The sequence below is a fragment of the Odontesthes bonariensis genome, chromosome 5, assembly GCF_027942865.1.
Source record: "Odontesthes bonariensis isolate fOdoBon6 chromosome 5, fOdoBon6.hap1, whole genome shotgun sequence".
NCBI classification, from domain to species: domain Eukaryota; kingdom Metazoa; phylum Chordata; class Actinopteri; order Atheriniformes; family Atherinopsidae; genus Odontesthes; species Odontesthes bonariensis.
In genome coordinates, this window is record NC_134510.1 from 4,660,836 (window position 1) to 4,684,045 (window position 23,210).

Consider the following 23,210-nt stretch of genomic DNA (forward strand, 5'->3'; position numbering starts at 1 on the left):
TGATTATTGGCCCTCCCAATTGTAATTATTTCCAAAAAAAAAGAGAAATAAATTGTTTTTCAAGTATGTCTATAGCTCCCCTTCAAAACCTTGATACTATCAGAAGAAAGCCAAGGTTTCCTGTTAGCCTTGCAGAGTAAACTTCCATCAGTCTTAATGTTCACCCTGCCTCCTCTGCTCAGCCTTGAGTCTTAGCCCTGCCAGTTGCAATCATCATGATAAAATGTCAGGCTGTACTGAGGAGCATGCATCTTACAGCCTCACAGCATATAAGGGCCCAGTGGATAAACCATACTTGCAATGTTTCAGCAAGCGTTAGCTAAAGGCTGTATGTACAGAAACCCCTTTCCATAGGTAGAGAGGGATCAGTTCCAACTCTCAGTGCTTGCATTTATGATGGGAGAATTGGAAGTACTTGAGTAATAATCTGTGAGAGTTTTATTTATCTGATTTATCTAATGCTAATATCAGTCCTCTTCTCACTCCTGTTCTCATAAAGATGTAAGTCTCGAAGAACAATTATTTAATGATATTTAATATATATATAAAATGTTTAAATGTAGTAATTAATGGTTCTCATACATTAGTAAAAGTTATACTATGCACATCTCCAGCGTGGTCGATTACTAGTGATGATAAAAGCATTGTTTACTGGCATCTATTACTAATTTACATCACTACAGTACAAACTTTTTCCCCTCTCAGATCAGTAGAGTAACGATCAACGTCAGTATACAGTATACGGCTAGATCATTTTTGGTTTGACTGGATACATAGCTTCATTACGTTTGCATTTACGGCATTAAATTGCACATGGATGCTCAGGTTTTAATAACAGGTAATGTAAGTAAATATTTTGTATGACATAAACATGTATCAGCAACAGCCAGCCAGACGGTGTCCTTTGAGGACATACAAACAGGCATAAACTGACCCTACACTGACATCCTGTTGAAGCCTTAATGGTTGAATTTCTCAAGGAGTTCCTTTTTATTCAGTCTGACTCCAGTTTAAACTGATACGGTTGCCTGTATTGTCAGAGACATTCATGATTTGTTTGGGAAAATTTCATCCTCCCACATTACTTGCTCAACAATTGCCATGGTAAAGAGAAGCCATTTTTCTCAAGAACAATCCCAGTAAGGGAGGGGAAGGATTAAGCAGCTGCTCACTTGCCCAAACTTAGGTCTCAAAACAAAATGCCTGAAGGAATTGAAAATTGGGAAATGTGTGAGGGGAATGAATACAACGAGTGTGGCTCACTATCACACAAAGGAAGTTGCTGCCTTTACTACATCCACAGGTGATCCATAATAATGATCATATCACACCACACATAAAGGCAGTACATTAATCTCTCTCTCATATAGGCACCCAAGAATATTGAAGTTGATGTACAGTTGGCATTTCCACATAAGGTGGCCATGACTCAGTGGTTAGAGTCGATCGTCCAATAACTGGAAGGTTGGCGGTTCCTACTCTCGCCACTCAAAAAGATTGGTGAAACTGACAGCTGGAGTGGTGTTAGTCCACCTCCTTGTCACGGCCGAGGTGCCCTTGAGCAAGGCACCGTACCGCCATTCTCCCCGGGCGCTGTGAATGGCTGCCCACCGCTCCAGTGTATGGCATCTGTCTGAGTGTGTGACCCTGCATGAGTGTGTCAACAGGTGCCAACCTGGATGGGTTAAAAGCGGAGGACAAATTTCGTAGCAAGCTCATCTGAAGTTCATAACCTGCCTGCACTCACTCAACACAAGCTCATTAGTAACTAGTATTCTCTAAAGACCTCCAAGCTGGTACTATTAAAACACAAAAAAGGAAAGTGTAAAACAAAACAAATCTACTACAAGTTCAAGAGCTTCCTGTTGATTGATAGTAAGACCAAGGAAGTTGGCTTGTGGGCAGCATGGTGGTGTGGTTAGCACTGTTGCCTCACATAGAGAGGGTTATTTGTTCGAAACCCGGCAGAAAGGCCCCACCTTGATGTGCTTCAACAATGAAGCACATCAAGTCGAAAGAAAGAAACAGGCTCATAGATGACACAGATGCAGATTGGATGCACACAGATTGATATACTTTGATATCCAGTCAGTTGTAAACCAGCAGGTAAAGCCACAGGTTTCTCATTAAAAGAGAACCAGTCAGCCTACTACTGATCGTGGTGAGGTAGAGTGGGTATACAGGGAAAATGTTAAAATCTTTAAAGTGCAGTGTAAAAATGCACAAAAATTCATTCTTGCAATTAATGTTGGTCTGCTGTTCTGCAGCTTTCCATTCTTGAGGTTGATGGTGATTTGTATATTTTATTTTCATCAGAGCCCTTTGCACTGAAAAAAAAGAAATCCTACTAAGTGGTTATTTTTTGTTTGCTTCAAACCTTTGGTATCTTGGTTCAATAAATACATATATATATATATATATGCAAACATATTTAAATTGTAAGTTTTATCATATCTGGTTAAGTGTGCGGTCCTATATGGCCCTCTGGTAGTGTCGACGAAAAATTGTGGCCCCCTTCATCATTTAAGTTGCCCATCCCTGGCCTTTTGTTGAATCAGAAGTGGTTATGTCCCTAGATGCGGAGAAGGCATTCGACAAGATCAAATGGAGCTACCTCTCTTTTGTGCTGGGTAAGATCGGATTTGAACCAAAGTTTGTCTCTTTCGGGTTCAACTATTGTATTCTTCTCCAAAAGTTGGAATAGCCACTAACAAATTACACTCTCAATATTACCCTTTATCCAGAGCAACACACCAGGGTACCCCTCTCAGCTCACGGTTTTAGCCCTCTCAATAAATCTTAGATTTTTACGCAGATATGACCTCTTAATTTATATCATAGATCCATTGTTATGTATACCTGTGATTTTGAAGGTTTTGGCGGACCTTAGTAGTTTTCCTGTCACGGTTTGTGTTTTGTTATGCTTTTATTTTGTTTAACTTCCTTTTTGTTTCATATGTGGCCCCTGGACTTCCTGTTGGGTGTAGTGGTGGCTGCTTCTGTACTGACTAATGACTCAACTAACCTGTGGTGGACGTCCAGTCTCTGTGCATTTAAGCTCCAGTCTTCTACCCTCCCCAGATAGCAAGACTCTTTTGGCCCGTATCCGGCCCATACCTGACATGTTCATCCGGCCCACATACGGTATGGAATGATGGCACTTGGGCGGTCCGCTCACGTTTGCCAGAAGTGGGCCACAACCAAGCCATCACAATGCCAGATGTCAGCCAAAATCAGCCCAAATGAACCAGCACTCAACCGGATGTGGGCCACTGTACAAAACTCTTTTGGCCCGTATCCGGCCCACACCTGACATGTTCATCCGGCCCACATACAGCATGGAATGATGGCACTTCGGCGGTCCGCTCACGTTTGCCAGAAGTGGGCCACAACCAAGCCATCACAATGCCAGATGTCAGCCAAAATAAACCAGCACTCAACCGGATGTGGGCCACTGTACACTTTAATTCTGGCCAGAACTGGTTTACACACTATAACCTTGACTAACCTGCACATTTGGGGAGTCACAACCATGATAAAATAGTATGTCAAATATGAAAACACAGAATGGTCTCAATTTGTGGCTACATGCAAGATACCGTTTGAATGGTGCCATGCAGTGGGACTCATCTTGGGGTCCAAGATGAGGAAACTGAAGAAATGACAAAACACGAGAAGTGGGTGTGATTTTTATTTTATTTTAAAACATAATGGCGCAAAAAAAAAAAAGGAAAAAGAGTTGGCGACCTACAAAAATCCAAATCCGTCTTCCGTCCCTTTAAGAAATACACAAAAGAACAAATTTAGTTGATTCAGTAAAGTATATTCAGTATATGGTGGCAGTGAAGTGCAAACCACAAAACCTCATCAGGATAAACAAAAAAAAGGCTGTGTGAAATGATATAAAGTTATTATAATATTGTGTTGATGCCTTACAAAACCTAGTCTGTTTTTAATTACAATTAATCTGAAGCTAAACCCAATACCTGCTTGCTCAACCTCATTCTGTTCAGACAATGAAAGTTGGGTAACAGGCAATGTGAACTGGAGTAAAGCAGCTTCAAACACTCAGACAAACTTCACATTTAACCTTAACATTTAAGTTACAGTAATAACTCATGTTTATGTTAAAGGTGATTTTTTTGCTTTTGATATTTTGGAAGATATTGAAATTAAACTCAGGAGCTGCACACACCCCGCACACATGCTGGCAGCTTCATCTTGATTTCTGCTGTTGAACAGCATCACATATTGCAAAATAAGTATCGTAGCTGACTTACGTGTGTGCTGTGATGAACGCCTTCTCTCCTCCCACCATCCCGGTCTCCGGCGAGATGAAGCCACCTTTTTATGTAGGCCTCCACCTCCTGGTCAGTGGCAGTGGCCGTTAGTTGGTTGTTTTTGACCGTTCCTAAAAAATGAGAAAACAGTAAAGTTTTTGACAGATTACACACAATGGTGAGAAATGCATGACATGCTATATCCTGCCCATAGCTGGGCAGCAATGATGAATGTAGTTTGAAAACAGTTTAGCCATGCCACCAGCCCATTACTAAAATTGGAGGAAAACTGCCCTTCACCTGATGAACTGATTGATTAATCAACAATCAATGCCATTATATTGCAACAGAATAGAATATTGTCTGCTACCACACTGATGCATAATCATCCACATATTGATAAAGCGATTATGATTAATTTCAGCACCCCTAGCAGCTACTCAGAATCATGAAAGAAAAGGAAAACTCTAACCCATTCATAAAACGCATCACAATGAAATATAACACAATTAACACTTACCAGTAATGACATCTTTTATTTGGAGGCTGTGGAAAGCCGTTTTTCCATTTACGCCTCGCCAGTTGAGCTGCTTGGCCAGCAGTATCTCATGATTCTCCAGACCGCATCTTTAATGTCGACCCCACCGATGACACTGTGTTTTCAGATGCGGCTGTTCATTTTGGAGCCACACTGTGTCTGCCACTACCACCTCCTCTGCCGAAGTACACTCAAAGACCCTCACGTGTCTCACCAGGAAGGTCCAGCACTGAGTTTTGTTCAGCCTCAGACCGATTCTTGTCCCCGTATTGGATGGACTTTGGTTTTGATTCATGTCAATGACGTCTACTTTTGTTGTCCATATTAATGTTTGTTGAAAATAAACCACTTACTCTCCCCTGCTTGCTTCTGCTAGTCTCTGGGTCCGGCCTAAATTATATCCAAGATTATAAGATTTTCAGGGGATAAAATGAATTACTCAATAGCGGACATGTTTGTAGTTCTCTCGCACCGGAAATGCAATACACCTAGCAGCATTTCCGGTGCTAGAGAACTACAAACATGTCCGCTATTGACGAACATCCAGTCTTCAATACAACTCAATGGGATTTACAAAATGTCAAATAAAACACGACAGAAGCAACTTTTCGCTACGAAATTTGATATGGATTACCAGTGCACACCAGTAACCACTCCGGTGAGTTGATTATTTTGAAAACGGACATTTAATGTGCTTTTACGGACCTTTTAAGACATGCACATGACTAGCCGTTCTGAAGCAGGTTGAGAAGAATCAAAATTAGGCAAATACCAGAGACAGCCGTAAACATCAAAAAAGCGTTGAGGGGGGTTCTAAAACATTGCAGATGACTCAGAAACGAGGCTTAATGTTGAAAATACAGGAATTTCCCTTTAAGCTGCCCCAGCTGCTGCAACAGTAATTATATGAGACTCAGGCTTCTCAGAGCCAAAAAACCTCTACGAACAGATGCTTCCCATTCGGACACCGTAAGAGCTACAGAAAAGATTCTCGCAGAATGAGCGAGGGACGCCTTTGGACTTCAATATTCCCGCGTTTCAGATCTGTAGCACATTCACAGTGAAAGCACGGATGAGAGAAAGAAGGGCTGCAGGAGCTGCTGAGATTCTGAGAATTGGATGAATTAAAATGAGGATTTGAGGTCTTTGAGCCCCGACATCACTTTGCTCTGAGGGGCTCTGAGAGCAAACGGTCAGCCCTAGATGAAATATGAAAACATTTTATGAATCCCAACATGCGTGCCTATATTATGACAGTACATAATGGCATTGGAGCGATATTTGTAGGCGTGAGGGCGATTCGAAAATGAATCTGAGGTCAGAACTCTTGCTCTTCCCACACTCTAATGAAATGGCAGTTGTGCTCTAAAAATTCAAATTTTGCAGATTTTGGCCAAAACTTTGGGTCACTTGGAGGCATGCTGTGGGAAATCCGTAGCAGGTATCGACATGGCGTCTTCACTTCTGAACACAGCACGGACGTATCTACAAACTGACATTTGAATGCCGTTTCTAGGTTAATGCATGATGACACAGTAACTGCTCAAAATTTTGGGTTTTTTATGATTTTTCCAGGTCATCCCCCTGTTTATTCCTCGAGGGGCTTTGGGGGGGTGTTTTTTGAGTATTACGTCGCCATGGTAACTCCAATCTTCATTAAAAGTAATAGCCCGCGAAAACTCATCGAGCCGGTCGTTTTGATATATTGTTGGGATGTATGGGATTAATGGGGACGGAAATGCATAGCATTGCTCTCCTATGCAATGCTATGGCAGGCCCCAATTATTAATCAAAGACCCCCATTCCTGCGACCCATCCAAGGGGGGGGGGGTCACTCTTGCCTACATTCAAAACTTGAGAGCCCTGATACATATATTCATATCGATATATACATGTATATACATACATATACTATGGCATGCCGTTCAGGAAATTAATCTTTGAATATATGGAATGAATCCTTGAATATATGGAGTGAACCGCTGAATATATTGAATGAAACTTGACTGACTTGACAGACTTCGCAGCAGTGCCTGCGGCCATCTTGTGTAACAGTGTTTAAAAGTGAATGACAATGTGTCACAGATCATCAAATACGTTCAATACTAAACTAAATATTCAACCTGCATTGGTCTATGAATGTGGGTGACTCTTATTATATCTAAACAATACATGAAGCGCTTCTCTTTCAGTTCACGAAATTCCTGTAGCCGCAACAGCTTCTCCAGTGCCAGAGAAGTACCGCATCAGAGACCTGAGATATAGAATATGATCTATATTTTTTTATAGAATAGAAAAATACTTTATTCATCCCCCAATGGGGGAATTCAAATTTGTCAAGTAGCTCAAAATATATATATATAAATATTTATAATGATTGTATAATAACAACAACACTAATAAAAAATACTACTACTAATAATAATAATAATAAATGACTAAATAAATCAATAAATCAATTTGAGAAGAACTCAGCAGTCATTGTTAAAAATCCTTATGTCTGTGGGAACAAAGGACCTTCTGAACCTCTCAGTCCTGCAGCCTCTCACTGCAGCTGCTCCTCTGTCCTGCAGGATGCTGTGGAGAGGATGTTTATTGTTCTCCAAAACAGAATATAATTTCCTCCCCATCCGTTTCTCCACCACAGCACAGACAGAATCCAGCCTTCTGCCTACAACAGAACCAGCCTTTTTCACCAGTTTGTCCAGGCGTCTACAGTTTTTGTCAGTAGTGCAACTCCCCCAGCAGACAGCAGCATAGAACAGTACACTCTCAATGATAGTGTGATAAAACATGCACATCATATCACTGCAGACATTGAAGTACCTGAGCCGTCTCAGGAAAAAGAGACGGCTCTGGCCCCTCCTGTACACTGCGTTGGCAGACCACTCCAGTTTATTATCCAGCACCACCCCCAGGTATTTGCAGGTCTGAACAGTCTCTATCTCCCCTCCATCAATACAGACTGACTGGTATGGAGTTTTCGATCTCCTGAAGTCCACCACCAGCTCTTTGGTCTTGGTGGTGTTCAGGAGCAAACAGTTATTTTTGCTCCAGTCAGTAAAGGCCTCCACAAGGTCACTGTACTCCTTCTCCTGTCCACCGCGCACACATGCCACAACAGCCGTAACATCAGAATACTTCTGTATGTGGCAGGACTCTGAGTTGTACCTGAAGTCTGATGTGTACAGGGTGAAAAGAAAAGGAGCCAAAACAGTACCCTGCGGAGCCCCAGTACTGCATTCCAGTGTTCCAGAAACACATTTCCCCATCCTGACATACTGTGGTCTGGCAGACAAATAGTCTATAATCCATGATGTCAGGGAGGGGGCCACACCCATACCTAGAAGCTTGTCTTTCAGTATGGGAGGCTGTATGGTGTTGAAGGCACTGGAGAAGTCAAAGAACATGATTCTGACATATGAACCAGGCACATCCAGATAAGCATATGCCCGATGCCCGATACAACAGAATCGCGTCTTCCACTCCTATGTGTTTTCTTGTAGGCAAACTGGAGGGGATCAAGAGCCTCAGCAACCTGCAATCTCATGCGACGAACAAGAAGTCTCTCCAAGGTCTTCATGATATGAGTTGTCAAAGCCACTAATTTGGGCACTGGTATGAGACAAGAAGTTTTCCACAGCACTGGGACTTTTTACATCTGAAGGCTCATATTGAAAAGCCTCTGAAGTGGGACTGCTAGTTGACCAGCACAGTCCCTCAGAAGCCTTGGACAGACTCCATCTGGGCCTGAAGCCCTCCCTGACTTAAGTCTCCTGAGCTCAGCTGCTATCAACCATAGAGATGGGGGTGGGGGTGCGGCTGTACAGAGGAGGCCAGGCGGTGGGATTTGCTGCAGAGGTGGAGGTGCAGCTGTCATCAGGATGCCTGGAGGGAGAAGCTGCCGCAGAGGTGGATATGCAGCTGGGCTCAGGAGACCTGGTTGAGGAAGCTGCTGTAGAGGTGGAGGTACAGCTGGACAGAAGAAGCCTGTTGGTGACAGTTGCTGCATAGGTGGAGGTGCAGTCAGGCGGAGGAGGAGGCTTGGCGATGCGGGTTGCCATTGAGGTGGAAGTACAGCTGGGCAGTGGAAGCAGTATAGAGAAGCAGCTGTAGTGGTGGGGGTGGAGGGAGCAGCAGCAGAGGTGGGAAAGCAAAAGCCACACTATCAAACCTGTTGTAATAATGGTTGAAAGTATTGGCTCTGTCCACATCACCTTCTACAGACTGAGAGTTCTTCAGTCTGTATCCAGTGATGGTCCTCATGCCCCTCCACACCTCCTTGGTGTTATTGTTCTCCAGCTGTCTCTCTACCTTTTTCTTGTACTCCACCTTAGCTCAACGTAATGTCTTTTTAAGCTCCCGTTGTACACTCCTCCGCCTTTCTCCATCCCCATTCTGGAACGCCCTCTTTTTCTGGTTCAGGAGGTCTTTGATATCACTGGTGATCCATGGTTTATTATTTGGATAGCACCTTACAGTCCTGACTGGAATCACAGTGTCCCTACAGAAGTGAATGTAGTCTGTGATGGTGCTGACCCTCCTGTCCATTTCATCTTCCTCCAGCAGTACAGCCCAGTCTGTGACATCAAAGCAGTCTCTCAATGCATCACTCGCCTCTGGTGACCACTTCCTGAAAGATCTGGTAGTAACAGGAAGTCTTTGTACACACAGTCTGTATGTGGGTTGTAGATAGACCTTGCTGTGATCAGATCTAACCAGTGGTGGAAGAGACACTGCCCTGTAAGCCTCCTTCACGTTAGCATAGAACAGATCTAATGTCTTTTCTCCACGTGTTGGACAGTCCACATACTGTACAAAGCCAGTCAGGCAGGAGGATAGAGAGACGTGGTTGAAATCCCCTGTGATTGCAATGAATGCCTCAGGATGCTGGGTCTGTATTCTGGCAATGGCGTCATGGATGACGTCACACGCCATTGTAGGTGCCGCCCTCGGTGGAATCTAAACAACAATGACGACTGTATATGGGAACTCTCTGGGCGCATAGAATGCATGGAAACCAACTGACAGCAGTTCGATATCAGGACAACAAACCCTCTCCTTAACGGTCACATTGCGGGGGTTTACCCATCTCTGATTAAAAAACCGCTTACCGTCGTTGGTTCCGCACAAGCGCCTTGTTTGATAGTGAGTTAGCGTTTCCCATAATCACAGAGTGTAGAAAAGGTTTGTACCTCTACCTCCTGTTGTGCCTCTTTGCCTTTAGTTTCGCTCCAGTTCTGCATACACGGTACAGCTTTTTTAGCTCGGTCAGAATTGGATGTTTAAGTCCGCGTCAAGTTTCATTCCATATATTCAAGGTTCACTCCATATATTCAAAGTTTTATTCCATATATTCAAGGTTCAATCAATATATTCAAGGTTCACTCCATATATTCAAAGTTTCATTCAATATATTCAAGTTTGATTCCATATATTCAAGGATTCATTTCCTGAACGGCATGCCATAATAAATATGTATATATAGACACACACGCATGACTCAATAAATGTAGATAAACCGAAATAGCTTTATTCATAACACTGATCAGACCAAACGTTTCATTAGAATTGATCATATGTGGTAACGTGGTCAACTAAAGTATTTTTTAAGACTGATAATTTCTTCCTTGGATGTCATGAACTGCAAGATTATAGTCACAACAGGCATACACTAACAACCATTTTACACAATGAAAAACATACTGTTCATGTATTGCAAGATCACTAAGGTATATAGCATAATTTCATTAACACGGTTAATAATCCGAAAAGGAAAGAAAAAGGTGCTAAAGTAAAATATATTGTTGTCACACTCTGTCTCCTGTCCTATAATTTGTCCACACATATCACAGTTGGTTCAACTGGATGAAAACAAACTTTCACTTTGAAAGTTAAAACAGCAGGGAATTGAAACTATCTGAAAATTAAATGATCTTTCTTTCATAAATGATAGTCCAGTTTGTCATGCACTAAACAAGATAATAAAGAATGCACAGAGACTCTTTTCCTTGGCATCTGGAGAAGACAAACAGCTATTCCTGCAACTGCTACTTAAATACCTTTGGGTTACTTAATTTGTTTAAGAACCTTCCTAATCAAAAAAAGACTACGTGACTGGAGCCCACATCTAAATTTGTTCAGTTGTGAGTAGAGCTGAAATTTTGCTCTGAAAGTTGAGTTTGCTTAGAGTAACTCTCACCAAGTAAAATGGCTTGCTCCAACTGAGTAAGGACTCCACAGAACTGAAGTGGACATTTTTCAATCTGTGGCAGTTCTTTGAGTAGCAGGATGCGACTGGCTCGAATCAACTTTGGTTTGCAATAACTTCACTGCACAGGAACTCGTTCTTACACGAAAAGAACATTGGGCCTCATGCAAGAACCGTTCGTAAGCTCAGATTTGTTCTTAAAGGGGAACTCCGGGGCATTTGAAGCGTGTTTCCATTGCTAGAGGTTGTCAAATACTGATAGTAGGACACAGAGAGGTGCGTATCTGCGCTCCCTGTGTGAAGATCGCTCTGTCCGCACAGCATGTCATGCGAGGCTAATACGTGGTGGCTAAGGGGCAAGCGCTAACCCTTCCACGTAAAACAACAACTTGCACACTGCAGAAACGTCACACCACTTTATAAACCATCCGACAATAAAGTCACAAGCCTTACCATCAAAACCATATGCATGGTTCTCACATTACTGGCATGGGGACGTTACAAAACAACTTTATAAACAGCATGTCACTCACCGGCTGGTTGTAGGCTCGCGCATGTGAAAGCCCAAAAGAGTCGATGGAGAATAATCCCATATACAAAACAATTATCTTCTCTAGAAAAACTGCGTTCAAGTATTTAAAACATTACAACCAGGGTTTCCGTTAGAAAAAAAACCTGCCGGTCAAAGTGACCGTCCGAGGTTTCACCTTCCGGACATTTTGATAACACCACGGTCAAATATTCCATCGTTCCTAATTAGGCTAGTGTAGAAAAATTTGAAGTGACTAATAGCTTAAAAAATGACAATTTGACACAAAAAAAATAATTCAACACATTTATTGGCCTTACGACCCCTGTTGCGCAAACGACCCCGTGCAGTTAATATTAAGAGACGTATCTGATGAACCAATCATTCTTCCATATATCAAAAAAATAAAAAATAAACTTTTTTGTGGTTTAATGAACTAACCCCCCTTACCCACATACAATTAAGACTTTTAACAGTTATAGTAACGGTCTTGACGTGCACCTGATATGGTGCGGTTTAAGGTAGCCTAAATTTAAAATGAATAGGCATGAGGCCATCAAATTATTCATTGGTTTACATCACTACCTTTTACGTTTTTTGGCCATGTTGAAATTATCAGCTGCCGACAAGAAATTGAAAGTTTGTAATGTCTCTCCGCAGCTGGCGATGCGCATAAGGCGCGTAACTTTGTGCTCTGCGAGGCGACTTCGCTGCTTGGTCTTGATTCGGTTCTGCAGCGAAAACCCCCTCTCTGCGGGAACACTGGAAACTGGGATCACACAAGCTATTTTGGCGAGCTTGGCCCACTCTGGATAGATTTCGATGAAGTCCCGAATGAGGACTTCACAGGCTGTGGCGAATTGCAATCCCCCATAGCCACGGAGCGCTGTCATCACAGCGAGGGCATCTCGTCGCAGGGCAATGGTATTAATAAGAGGAGTGGTGTCTGCAGACTCAACAGTTGTAAAATGGGAAACAACCGTTCTGATCGCTGGTTCTGCATATTCTTGAAGAGCTAAAAAAAAGAAAGAAAAAAGAAAGAATAAGAAGCAAATAGGAGACAATGATGAGTTATTAGAACTTTTGTTGTTAAGTGAGGAATGTTAAGATGAGACATTATTTCTTTCACTGTGCTATTCATTCATTACAGGAATTGTTAACTTAAGCATTTTGAATGAATACATTTTTAATAAAATTATCATTTGTTATGAGAGTTATTGTTGTTAACTTTTACTGAAAAGTATTTTTAATAAACCAACTGTAAATATCTTGTTATTGTAGGACTGGGTAGGCCTATGTTAAGTGAGCGCATGCCACAGACATAAATAATGATAATATTATAATAATAATAATATGTAATAAAATATAATATAATATAAAATAATATAATAATAATATATAATAATAATATATAATATAATATAATATAATATAATATAATATAATATAGAATAGCTCCTTCTTACCATTCTGTGATGGAGGATATCTACGAGGATTGAGGAGGGTGTCGAAGCAGTGAAGTAGATCCAAGCAGTCTTCGGGGAATCTGTCTTGTAAGGCATCTATCAGATGTTGAACAAACCGTTCTCTGACTTTTCTGAAAGCTTGGATTGAGCGGTCGCTTGCGTTGGTCACTTTTATATCCATGTACTTGCCGTCTTCATAGCCTGCCAGGAAATTTTCCTCTTCTGGACCCGGGGCATCTCGGAACTGTGTGAATGCCGCGACAGATGCTTGCACTACTGGTCGGATACTGGAGAGATTGACGTCGTCTTTCTGAAACACTAAATTCAGCTTGGTCATCACAGGTAGCATATCGGCCAATGCGTGAGTCAGGGCTATGAAGCTGTAGCTCTGGATTTGACCTAGCAGTCCTTGCGCTTTTGCATTTCCTCTCAAGGCCTCTTCAGTTAGCTCCATGACCACAGCTGGCCAGTTGTGTTTCATGGCCTTCACCGCCCTGTGTAGGGATAGCCAGCGCACTGCGCAAGGCTGCTTGAGGCTGACCATGTCCTCGTCGTGGAGTTCAGCTGTAAGTTGGCGCAGCCGGTTTGTTCTTGTTGCTGAGTGCTTGTAGAAGGAGTACACTGATGAGATTGTGTTTTTGTAAGATGTGATGTTGTTGACGGACTTTTCTGCGTCCAGGGCAGCAAGAGCCGCTCTGTGGGCCACGCAGTGCACTTGTATGGAGAAGGGATTCGCCTGCTTAAGCAAAGCACCAACCCCACCATGCCTCCCCATCATTACGCTTGCACCATCTGAACCCAGGCCAATGACACGAGACAGTTCAACATCCATTTCCCGAAGCACAGCGACTAGGCGATCATAAATGCATCTTGCGGTCCCGCAGTCCACATCGTAATTTCCAAGAAAGCACGTCTCCACCTTTCCTTCCATTTCCAGCTTTAGATAAACGATCAACTTTTTGTTAACTGTGATGTTTACTGTTTCGTCGATGATCAGTCCAACAAAGTCACTCCTTTTTATTTTTTCCTGTATCTGATTCATCACCACATCTTCTAATGCCTTCTCCATGTCATCAACAGAGTCACTGTGGTGATAAATACCATCGGTAGTGACGAAGTCTGGAGCCTCGAGAGCTCGCAGAAGCTCTGTCTGCGCAACAAACTGGTTTGAAGGAATGACATGTTTGGCCATATGGAAGACAATTTTGAGCTGCGATGACAACTTTTTCTTTGAACTTTCCGTGGCCTTCTCGCAATGGCTTTTCATGACAACCTGCTGTGGCTTTAAATGGAGCGCGGAGACATGGTCATTGCTTTGGCTGTGTTCAATTAGAGCGGACATTCTCAAATTAGTCGATCCTTTTGTAAAACCATTGCGTCGTCCGGCCATTTCGCAATGCGAACAGAACATTATTTCTTTACCGCTAACAACCTCACACCTCAGCCATGTGAACTTTTCACCCCAATCGGAACGAAACACCCGAGACTTTTGCCTTTTCTCTGGAGGCGGAGGCGGCACATCTGGCACAGGTACAGACCGGTCATCAGCAGCAGCAGCAGCAGGACCTCTCTTGTGAGTCGCATCTGGAGTCGTCACATCTTTCAGAAAAAAACTTTTAAGGCTACTCTGCCTGGGACCGGCCATATTTTAACAATAGCCGACGTAACCTATTTGTTTGTTAGCAGAAGACGAAGCCGCATTCAATAAACAAAGGGGTGTTTTTACACTTTTCGCGGTAGAATCTTTGCTGCACGCGCAAACGCTCGGCCAATCACACGCCATACACCTTTCGATGTGTTTGTATTAGGGTAAATTATTTTATTCTAATAGGCTACTGTGTTACTACATTAGACTTAGCCTAAATGGTAGTATTATTCTGAAAATCAAATTGAGATAGATAGAGGGATTATTAGTAGGACATTATTAAAAATTTGCGGGTTTTGTGCCGCGCTGGTGTGTGTGTCTCTAAGCAACTGTGAGTGACAGCACCGCGCGCAGGGAGCCAGGCAGACTCACAGAGGAGCGCAGCCGGGGAGGCGGGGCTTTGTGTGGATGTGTGTGGGACAGACAAGTGTGAAAATACGGAACAAATGCAACATTTTGTTGCCAAATAAGGGACGATTCCGTATTTCAAGGGACGGGTGGCAACCCTATAGTCAATTTCAAACGGACACTTTGACCGGTGAGATTTCATTTTCTCGGACATTTATTTTTTTCTCCGGCCAATGTCCGGTAATTACCGGACAACGGAATGTCAGATTACAACAATACATGCCCAGTAATATTCTTGTAATGTTTTAAATACTTGAACGCAGTTTTTCTAGAGAACATAATTGTTTTGTATATGGGATTATTCTCCATCGACTCTTCTGGGCTTTCACATGCGCGAGCCTACAACCAGCCGGTGAGTTACATGCTGTTTATAAAGTTGTTTTGTAACGTCCCCATGCCAGTAATGTGAGAACCATGCATATGGTTTTGATGGTAAGGCTTGTGACTTTATTGTCGGATGGGTTATAAAGTGGTGTGACGTTTCTGCAGTGTGCAAGTTGTTGTTTTACGTGGAAGGGTTAGCGCTTGCCCCTTAGCCACCACGTATTAGCCTCGCATGACATGCTGTGCGGACAGAGCGATCTTCACACAGGGAGCACAGATCTGGACCTCTCTGTGTCCTACTATCAGTATTTGACAACCTCTAGCAATGGAAACACGCTTCAAATGCCCCGGAGTTCCCCTTTAAATCGTGCGTACGAGTGATTTAAGAGAATTTGCGCATTCACCAATCTTTTCGTATTTTACGTTTTCTTTCAGGTACGAACAGAATTTACGAGTGATCCAGACCTGTCGTAGGAGTTTCGTAAAATAGTCCGCTGTTATTCCAATCAAATTTGCTCGACTAATGGATTGTATATTTAATTACTTTGAAGCAAACATAAATAAATATATACATTATACCCCATAATGATGCTGACATTATTCTGTTTGACTTAAATTATGAACTAATTGAAGGTTCATTTGACTCTGTATAAACAAGGTCATTGGGAAGTGTAACCAGCGGCTGACTTGCTACTTTTGGATGCCTTAGCGTGTCAGGCTCTTGAAGAGACCGTGTAGATATCCATGTGGAGATCCAATGGCTGACATCGCGATTTAGATTGCCAAGGACTGTGCTGCTGCAAATATGCAGCTTGCTAGAGCCACAAATCCAGAGAGAAACACGCCGATCAAACCCAATTCCACCACATGTTCAGGTCCTCACCACCCTTAGATTTTTGGCCACTGGAACCTTTCAGAGGGAGATTGGAGACAGATCGGGGGTGTCCCAGTCCTCTGTGAGTCGTGCGCTCCCCTTGGTCATCAAAGCTCTCATCAGTTTATCACCCATGGTACATCAAATTCCACCGCTGTCCAACAAGTACAGATTAAGAGGGACTTTCATGCTATGGCTGGACTGCCAAACATAATTGGAGCACGAGACACATATACGCATCAAACCATTTCTTTTTTCTTTCGGTGACATTACGAACTGCAGGTGACACACTAACAGCGCTCGTAACTGCTTCCCATTTCTTCGTTTTAGCAGGTCCCGTAATTCCACTGCTGACGCTGCTAAAAATGAAATATTTTCCTTTTTGGATCTCTGAAAGCAGAACTTCAGTCTCAAAGCCCCTAAAGTTGTTATTTTTGCACCTTGATGCCATTCTTATGACTCAACACTCAACACTTCCTGGCACAGGAGACAGGAAGCACAGCCTTATTTGGTATTATTTTGGGCATGGAGTATCCAAATCTACTATCTTCGTGCACGTGCACTTAAATACACACGGGTGGGATTCATCATTTACGCAGGACGTTTACACACTTTTTCCGAAGTTAAGAGCGTTTGTTGAATCTGACGTGGCGTGTTCGTACGAGACCTTCGTACGAAAAAAGTGAGAGAAATTTAGAATAAAAATATGAAAATGTTCTTGCATGAGGCCCATTGTGTAGAATAAGTTGTATAAAAATAAAGTTGTATTGTAATTTTTTTAAATGGTTAAGGCAGACTTGTACAAATCATGAACAGTTGTGCTGTCTCAAATTTGCACATAGCATAACTGTAATACCGATTTATGCCGTTTACAGTTGGCCGTTTGACATGGTTGGTAATCCTGTTCAGAAACACATTTTGTAATACTGAGTGAAATGGTCCGTGTATCCTGAGAGAAATCTATACAAGATGTATTTAGAAAAAGGGACGAAAATAATCAGACCTCTGTGGCAGCTGCAGGACTGAGAAAAAGCTGACCAATCCGAGATCGGCTGATCTCGGATTGGAGCGCCTGCAAAAAACCAATCAGATGCCTCTGCTTTCTGCCTACGCCCCCCTCTGTCGGCTCCCTGCTCCGTGTGCGCACGCGGTTCTACCGGCTTTGGATGAAGCACTGACGGAATGGGGAGGGTGGGGGAGGGGGTGGAGCTTAGAGGAGGGGCCACTTTCGAATCTTGCTAGCTCTCTTGCTAGCTCTCTAGGATTACCTACCATAGCTTTAACTGTGATAACTTTGAATGTAAGGTTTCTACACTGCTCTAAAAGGATCCTCATTCTATTTCAACAAGTTCACAATTTAATGCATTTCACAAAAATAAAAACCCCCATTCACAAGACTTTAAGAGTTTCTGTGCTGCAATTTAGCGATATCAACATGTATAATGGTCACTCAGAGAGAAACTTTGAAGTGGCAGAATGTCTCAACTTCATTCTCTCTGTCATGCTGGTGGCACGGCAGCTGGACGAGCAAGCCTGCTTGTTACTTCACCTGCCAGTTACTTACTTGACCACAAAGCAGACATACTGCAAACAACATTATTACTTTCTTGTCTATGAGGTAGCTAAGATTTGTCGAAGAAGTCACAAGATTTGTTGCTGGTCGTCTTTTTAAAAAAAAAAAAAGAAAAAGAAAAGTGGTCGAGTGGGTGATATACGGCCAGCAGAGACCTGATCTGCTCCAGGGTCTGGTAAGCACAAATTGCTGCCCCCGCTTCACTACGATAAACCTCACATACAGAGATCTCCATGCCTGCTCAATTCTTTCTCATTGTTTCGAAGCTCTGATGATCGTAGTCTGCCAGCAGCCATAAAAGTTCTATTTGCCAAAGTTTTCATGAAACCGCCTCATCAGCAAGCTGCAGCCATGAGCCCACAGCTAATTAAAATCCAGACTCTTCAAATAAGTGCAACTGTTAATTCACTTCACACTGGACTATTTCCAATTCCTTCGTCAAGGATCGATCATTCTGTTAAGGACCGACAAGGCATTAGAATTAGCATTAGCTTTAGGTAAGTGCTGATATTTTTGTAGTTCTTTTCTCCTTTACATTCCTGCAGCGTTCTTCTCAGGGCTTCAAGCATTTTAGCATTGTAATTGCAAGCAATCTTACATTTTCCATAATGATCGTGGACAGAACTTCCTCCTGCTTTTTCTTCAATTTGTTCATGCTCTGCATCTTTGACATCTTTGTGTCGCTGACATCAAATCTCTTCTTCAACTCTGTTGGATTTGGGGTCTTATTCCAGGAATTACTGGGGCTTGGGAAACCTCAATCAGCTGCTCCCTATTGTAAACAACTTTCCGATTGCCATGATTGTGCATCATAACGGTGTAACTGGTGAGAATGGTGCTGCACCATTCAAGAATAATAAACAACAGAACACTCCACTATTACAATACCAGGCACCAGTAAAATATGTGTTGCTGTGAAAGACAAAACTCAAAACTATGGCATTTGTTACAATCTATCACAGCATTCTATTACAGAGACTTGAACATGTTATTAGGATTATAGGAACTGCATTAGGCAGGTTTAAATCATATATATCTGATAGATTCCAATTTGTTCATGTAAATGAAGAATATTGTCTTGGAGTCTTGGATTTCTGATAAGGTTCTGTGCTTGGACCGATTCTTTTCACTTTGTATATTTATATATTAAGTAATCTTATTTGACAGCATGGCAAACATTTCCATAGATATGCTGATGATACTCAGGTATACAGGTCTATGAAGCCAGATTAAACCAATAGGTTGGTCAGACTATAAGCGTGTCTTAAAGACATAAAGACCTGGATGATTCAAAATGTTCTGCTCCTAAATTCAGATAAAACTGAGGCTGTTGCCTTTGCACTTGGCTTTGAGGGCTATGGTGAGGAACCTTGGAGTTATTTTTGACAAGAATCTATCCTTTGACGCACATATAAAACAGGTTTTAGAACTGCCATCTTTCATCTTCATAATATTGCCAAAATGACAACAGCCTGGAGCCTCACACTCCTAATTCATATTGGTTTTCTCTGTCTCACAGAGTTCGTCCTCCCTAGAATTTGTTTATTTCCTCCACTGTTACTTGTTTGTACATGTGGCAATCTCCAACAGATGGAAGCCAATGGAAAAAAAAAAAAAGATAAAATCATTTCTCTTACTTGTAATAAGAAATCATAAAGAGCCAGTCTTCCCCACTCTGAGTGCTGGACTCCCACACAGGGCTCTGATCTTAGGTCTGTTTTGTTCCCACACTTGGCCTGTAGTAGCTTCTGGTACTGGACCCAGCTGAGTGGAACTGAGTTCTGATCACTGTCTTTATCAGCAAGATGCTGAATATTAGGATCCCACCACAAAGCAGGTCTGGGGGTACCACTGGTGTACTGGTAGGGCAGAATGTCACTGTGGAAAGTTCTCAAAACTGCAGGTAGACTTCTATTGAGTCCCAATACTCTGTCCAAGTGGAAGGCGAACACCTCAAACCAGTCACTGGTGCGTTTGATCAGGGAGCAGTATCCCTGCTGACAGCGCTCGCTGTGGGTGGCTGTTTGTTCAAGTCCTGCTCCATGCTTTTGTGAATCTTTCACCAGTTGTGGGTTCTGTAATAGATAAATACATTACATCAAGCATTTGATTGAATTTAAGTATAATGTCAATAAACAGAGGATGGCAAAAGTTTGTTACAACCTTTAAAGGGACACTATGTAATAAATTAAGTCATTTATTAGCTCAAATCAACATGTTCATTCATAAATTAGTACTCATTTGAGTAAAATTATCTCTGTCAAAAATCTCAATTATCCTCCTGAGTGAAGAATAACTTGTCTGTATCTACATAGAGTGGACAAGCTCTATGGAGGCTGCCATGTCCTTCCCGTCTATGAAAAACGACAAAGTGCCAAGAGGGACATAAAGCACTTGGAATCGCTTGCAGATCTTGCAGATCTTGCACCTCTGCATTCAGCCAATGTTTCTGGTTCGGCCAGAGAGTGATGGTCTTGGTCACATCCTCTGTGCTCTTCCTGATATAATCCAGGACAGATGTAGTGTACTCCTCCAAGTTCATACTGCTCCCTGATATTGCAGCCTCCCTAAATCACTTCCAATCCCAAAGCAGTTCAGGAGCATGGACACAGCACCATCAGTCCAAACAGATGTTTTTTATTATAGTATACCTGGGGTCCGTTTCACAAAGCAGGTTCAACAAACTCTGAGTTAGGGGTGCGCGATCTGACGATATAAAATCGTGACTGGCGAGGAAGAGTGGAGAATCGCAGGCGATCTACCAACTTAGAGAAACCGTATAGATCGCCTTTGCCAATCAGCGCAATGATTTTTTTTTTTTTTTTTTTTAATGCTGGTGTATGGTGTGTGTCCCCGTTAAAAGACACGGATACAGATGTCCAGTTTGTGGTGGATTTATTTGGCATTTACACACAATAAACCCAGGGTGTACAGGCTAATGTTAGGTGAAAACAGCAAAGGGAAAATTACAAGCTGTTCACTGATGCATCGGGAGGAGAAACGAAACTTTACAGCGACATCAGCCGCTTTCGGACAGACCGTTCTAAGAAAGTAGTTATCAGAACTACCCTCCTCGAATTTCGTTCTGATAACTATCCTTCCCCAGCGGAACTGTTTCAGTCTGCATTCGCACATGAATCGGGACCTGATAGGGACTGATGCGCCGCGCGCAGCCGTCTGCTTCAGTGACGTGTTAGCCGTTAGCCGTTTAGCGCTACATTCAAACACAAAACAAAACGGTAAAAGTAAGGAGAGTAGAAAAAACACCACCAAGAAGCTAATAGAGAGCGGGAGGCCACCGTGTTTATGGTCTGCATGATGGTGATATTAATCATGGACAATCACATCAGGCGTCTAATATCGAGGCTGGAAGAGCTCACAGAGAGAGTCAGGAGATACTTTTTTATTTCATGAAGGAAGAAAGGAGAGCAGCGCGCTGCAGACAAAGGAGACCAGTGTAAGTTTAACTTATTAAACACCCGCCGGGAAACATTTTAGCCGTGATAGCATGGCATGGGGCGTAGCTACCGACCACCAAACACCTCTGTCAGATTAGTTCTATAGAACTATGAAAAGACCCGACCTCGGAGAAGGAGCTAAATAGTTATAGGCAGGCCCGCCGCTCCGCATACGCAGAGTACGCAGAGTGCGTAGGGCCCCAAGTACCTGGCGGGGGCCCCCAAAATTAAGGTTGTAAAAAAAATGTCATGATAGTTATTATATTATTACATTAAATAAATTATATAAATTAGTCGTGAACAGGCCAAGCGTTTTTCTTAATTCTGTGCCCTATTACTCGATTCGGGCAAATTAGATGTGTTTACCTTATCTATAACACCCCCCCCCCCTCCCCCCTTCCTGAAATGGTACAGTCTTCAAAGTTACTGCATCGAAGGTGGTGGAGCATCCTCCTACCTGACGTTTTCCGAGTTATGCCCGTTAACAGTGAAGAAGATTTAGAATGTCAAGTAAAGGGCCACATGATTCTGGCGCTGACAAAAGAAAGAAAAGAAAAGGGAGAGATGACGCTCGAGCATCCCTTGCTGGTAAGTTCGTGTTTTTGGTGTAATTGTTTTGCTAACCCAACGTTCAGTGATATTGCTGCCAGCTAACCTCAGCTAACGTCAGCAACCTAGGCTTGGTTAGCGTTTGGAGTTATGAACAAAATCTACTAAATGCTGGCGACCTTGTGTAGAGTTTGTGTAAAGTACAGCACTGTCACACGCTGAGTGGCGTAGCAGGTCGCCAACAGGTGTGACGGGAATGATTGACATCTACCCATCATTCCCCTAAAAAGCGAGAAAAGTTAACAAGACAAACGCCGTAATGGCATAAAAAAGAAGTTATATTAGTGGCGCGGAAAAATGGAGGAAGAAAAACGGCCTGAGGACAAAGGTAAGGCATGTGTTGGGTGATGTGGGCTGGATAGCTGGAGGTGGGACGTTTTTTGTGTTTATTTGTCCTGCTAGCTAGTCTCGGATAAATGTTGTGTAGCTGGCTGGGATTTGTTCGTTATAAACTCGGCTTCAGTGTTTGCCTCATGAAAGTTTGCTTATATAAGATGAGTATGACAGTCAGTCCTGCCACGGGAATGACTGACTGACTCCAGTTTATTCAGATTCTAGCAGGGAGGGAGGCATGTTGTTGTCCTGCTCTGTCATTGTTCAGTGGAAGTTGTCTCTCAGCTATTTGACACGGTTTTGGCATTACTTAGGATTCATTTACTAAGTTTGGTGTGTTATTTATAGGCCTCTAATTAGAAGTGTTCTACTGTTAGTTTTTTAAGTGATATACAAATATTAGGCATCCTGTTGATTATTTTAGAATATTGTGGCATTGGATCATTATTCTTAGTTTTATTACTTTAACTTGTACAATGTGTAGATAAATGCAGAAACTTCTTAAAAGTGACAACTTCCAAAACTCTTTTGTTCCTCTGGCCATCAGGATGTACAACAGCTTTAAGTGATGGCACTTCTGTATTTCACTGGTCACTTTAGATTTTTAAACTGTTTTTTTAAAATAGTTTTTTAAATTCTTAGATTGTTTTTAAAGTGTTTATAATTGTATAAACATTTTTTATTGCTTTATGTCTGCTACTGGATGCTTGAATTTCCTTCGGGATCAATAAAGTATCTATCTACTTTGTAATTGGGTACAATCTTTAAAGGGATGCTGTACATTACAGTTTAATATTTTAAAAAAACCTCAAAATCTTTTATTTATTGTTTTCTTTGTATTATATATTCTTATTAGTTTCACTTGCCTGAGTGGTTCAACTTAAGATGTTTAATTTAAACTCTAGCCTGTTTTGCTCATGAAGTGTAATAGATCTTAGTGTTCCATCTAAATGGTTAGGAAT

The 23,210-nt window shown here is 42.2% G+C and overlaps 2 protein-coding genes across 2 annotated transcripts in view; both read right to left on the reverse strand.

The window, feature by feature from the left end:
• Nucleotides 1–23,210, reverse strand: part of gask1a (golgi associated kinase 1A) — a 75,199-nt gene that overhangs the window by 16,123 nt on the left and 35,866 nt on the right. Inside the window, exon 3 of the mRNA XM_075464678.1 lies at nt 19,486–19,923. Coding sequence (XP_075320793.1) covers nt 19,486–19,923 — 438 coding nt within the window. The remainder of the gene's footprint in view (nt 1–19,485; nt 19,924–23,210) is intronic.
• On the reverse strand, nt 11,837–14,291 carry LOC142380524 (zinc finger protein 862-like). Its single transcript, XM_075466441.1, has 2 exons — nt 13,025–14,291; nt 11,837–12,573 (listed from the first exon to the last, which is right to left on the reverse strand). Exons 1-2 carry the CDS (start codon nt 14,289–14,291, stop codon nt 12,140–12,142), a joined length of 1,701 nt encoding a protein of 566 aa, XP_075322556.1. The 3' UTR covers nt 11,837–12,139.

Coding starts and splice junctions, on each gene's coding strand:
- LOC142380524 (XM_075466441.1), bottom strand. CDS start 14,291: ATGAAAAGCCATTGCGAGAAGGCCACGGAAAGTTCAAAGAAAAAGTTG. Junction 12,574..13,024: donor ATATCCTCCATCACAGAATG/GTAAGAAGGAGC, acceptor TCTTTTTTTTAG/CTCTTCAAGAATATGCAGAA.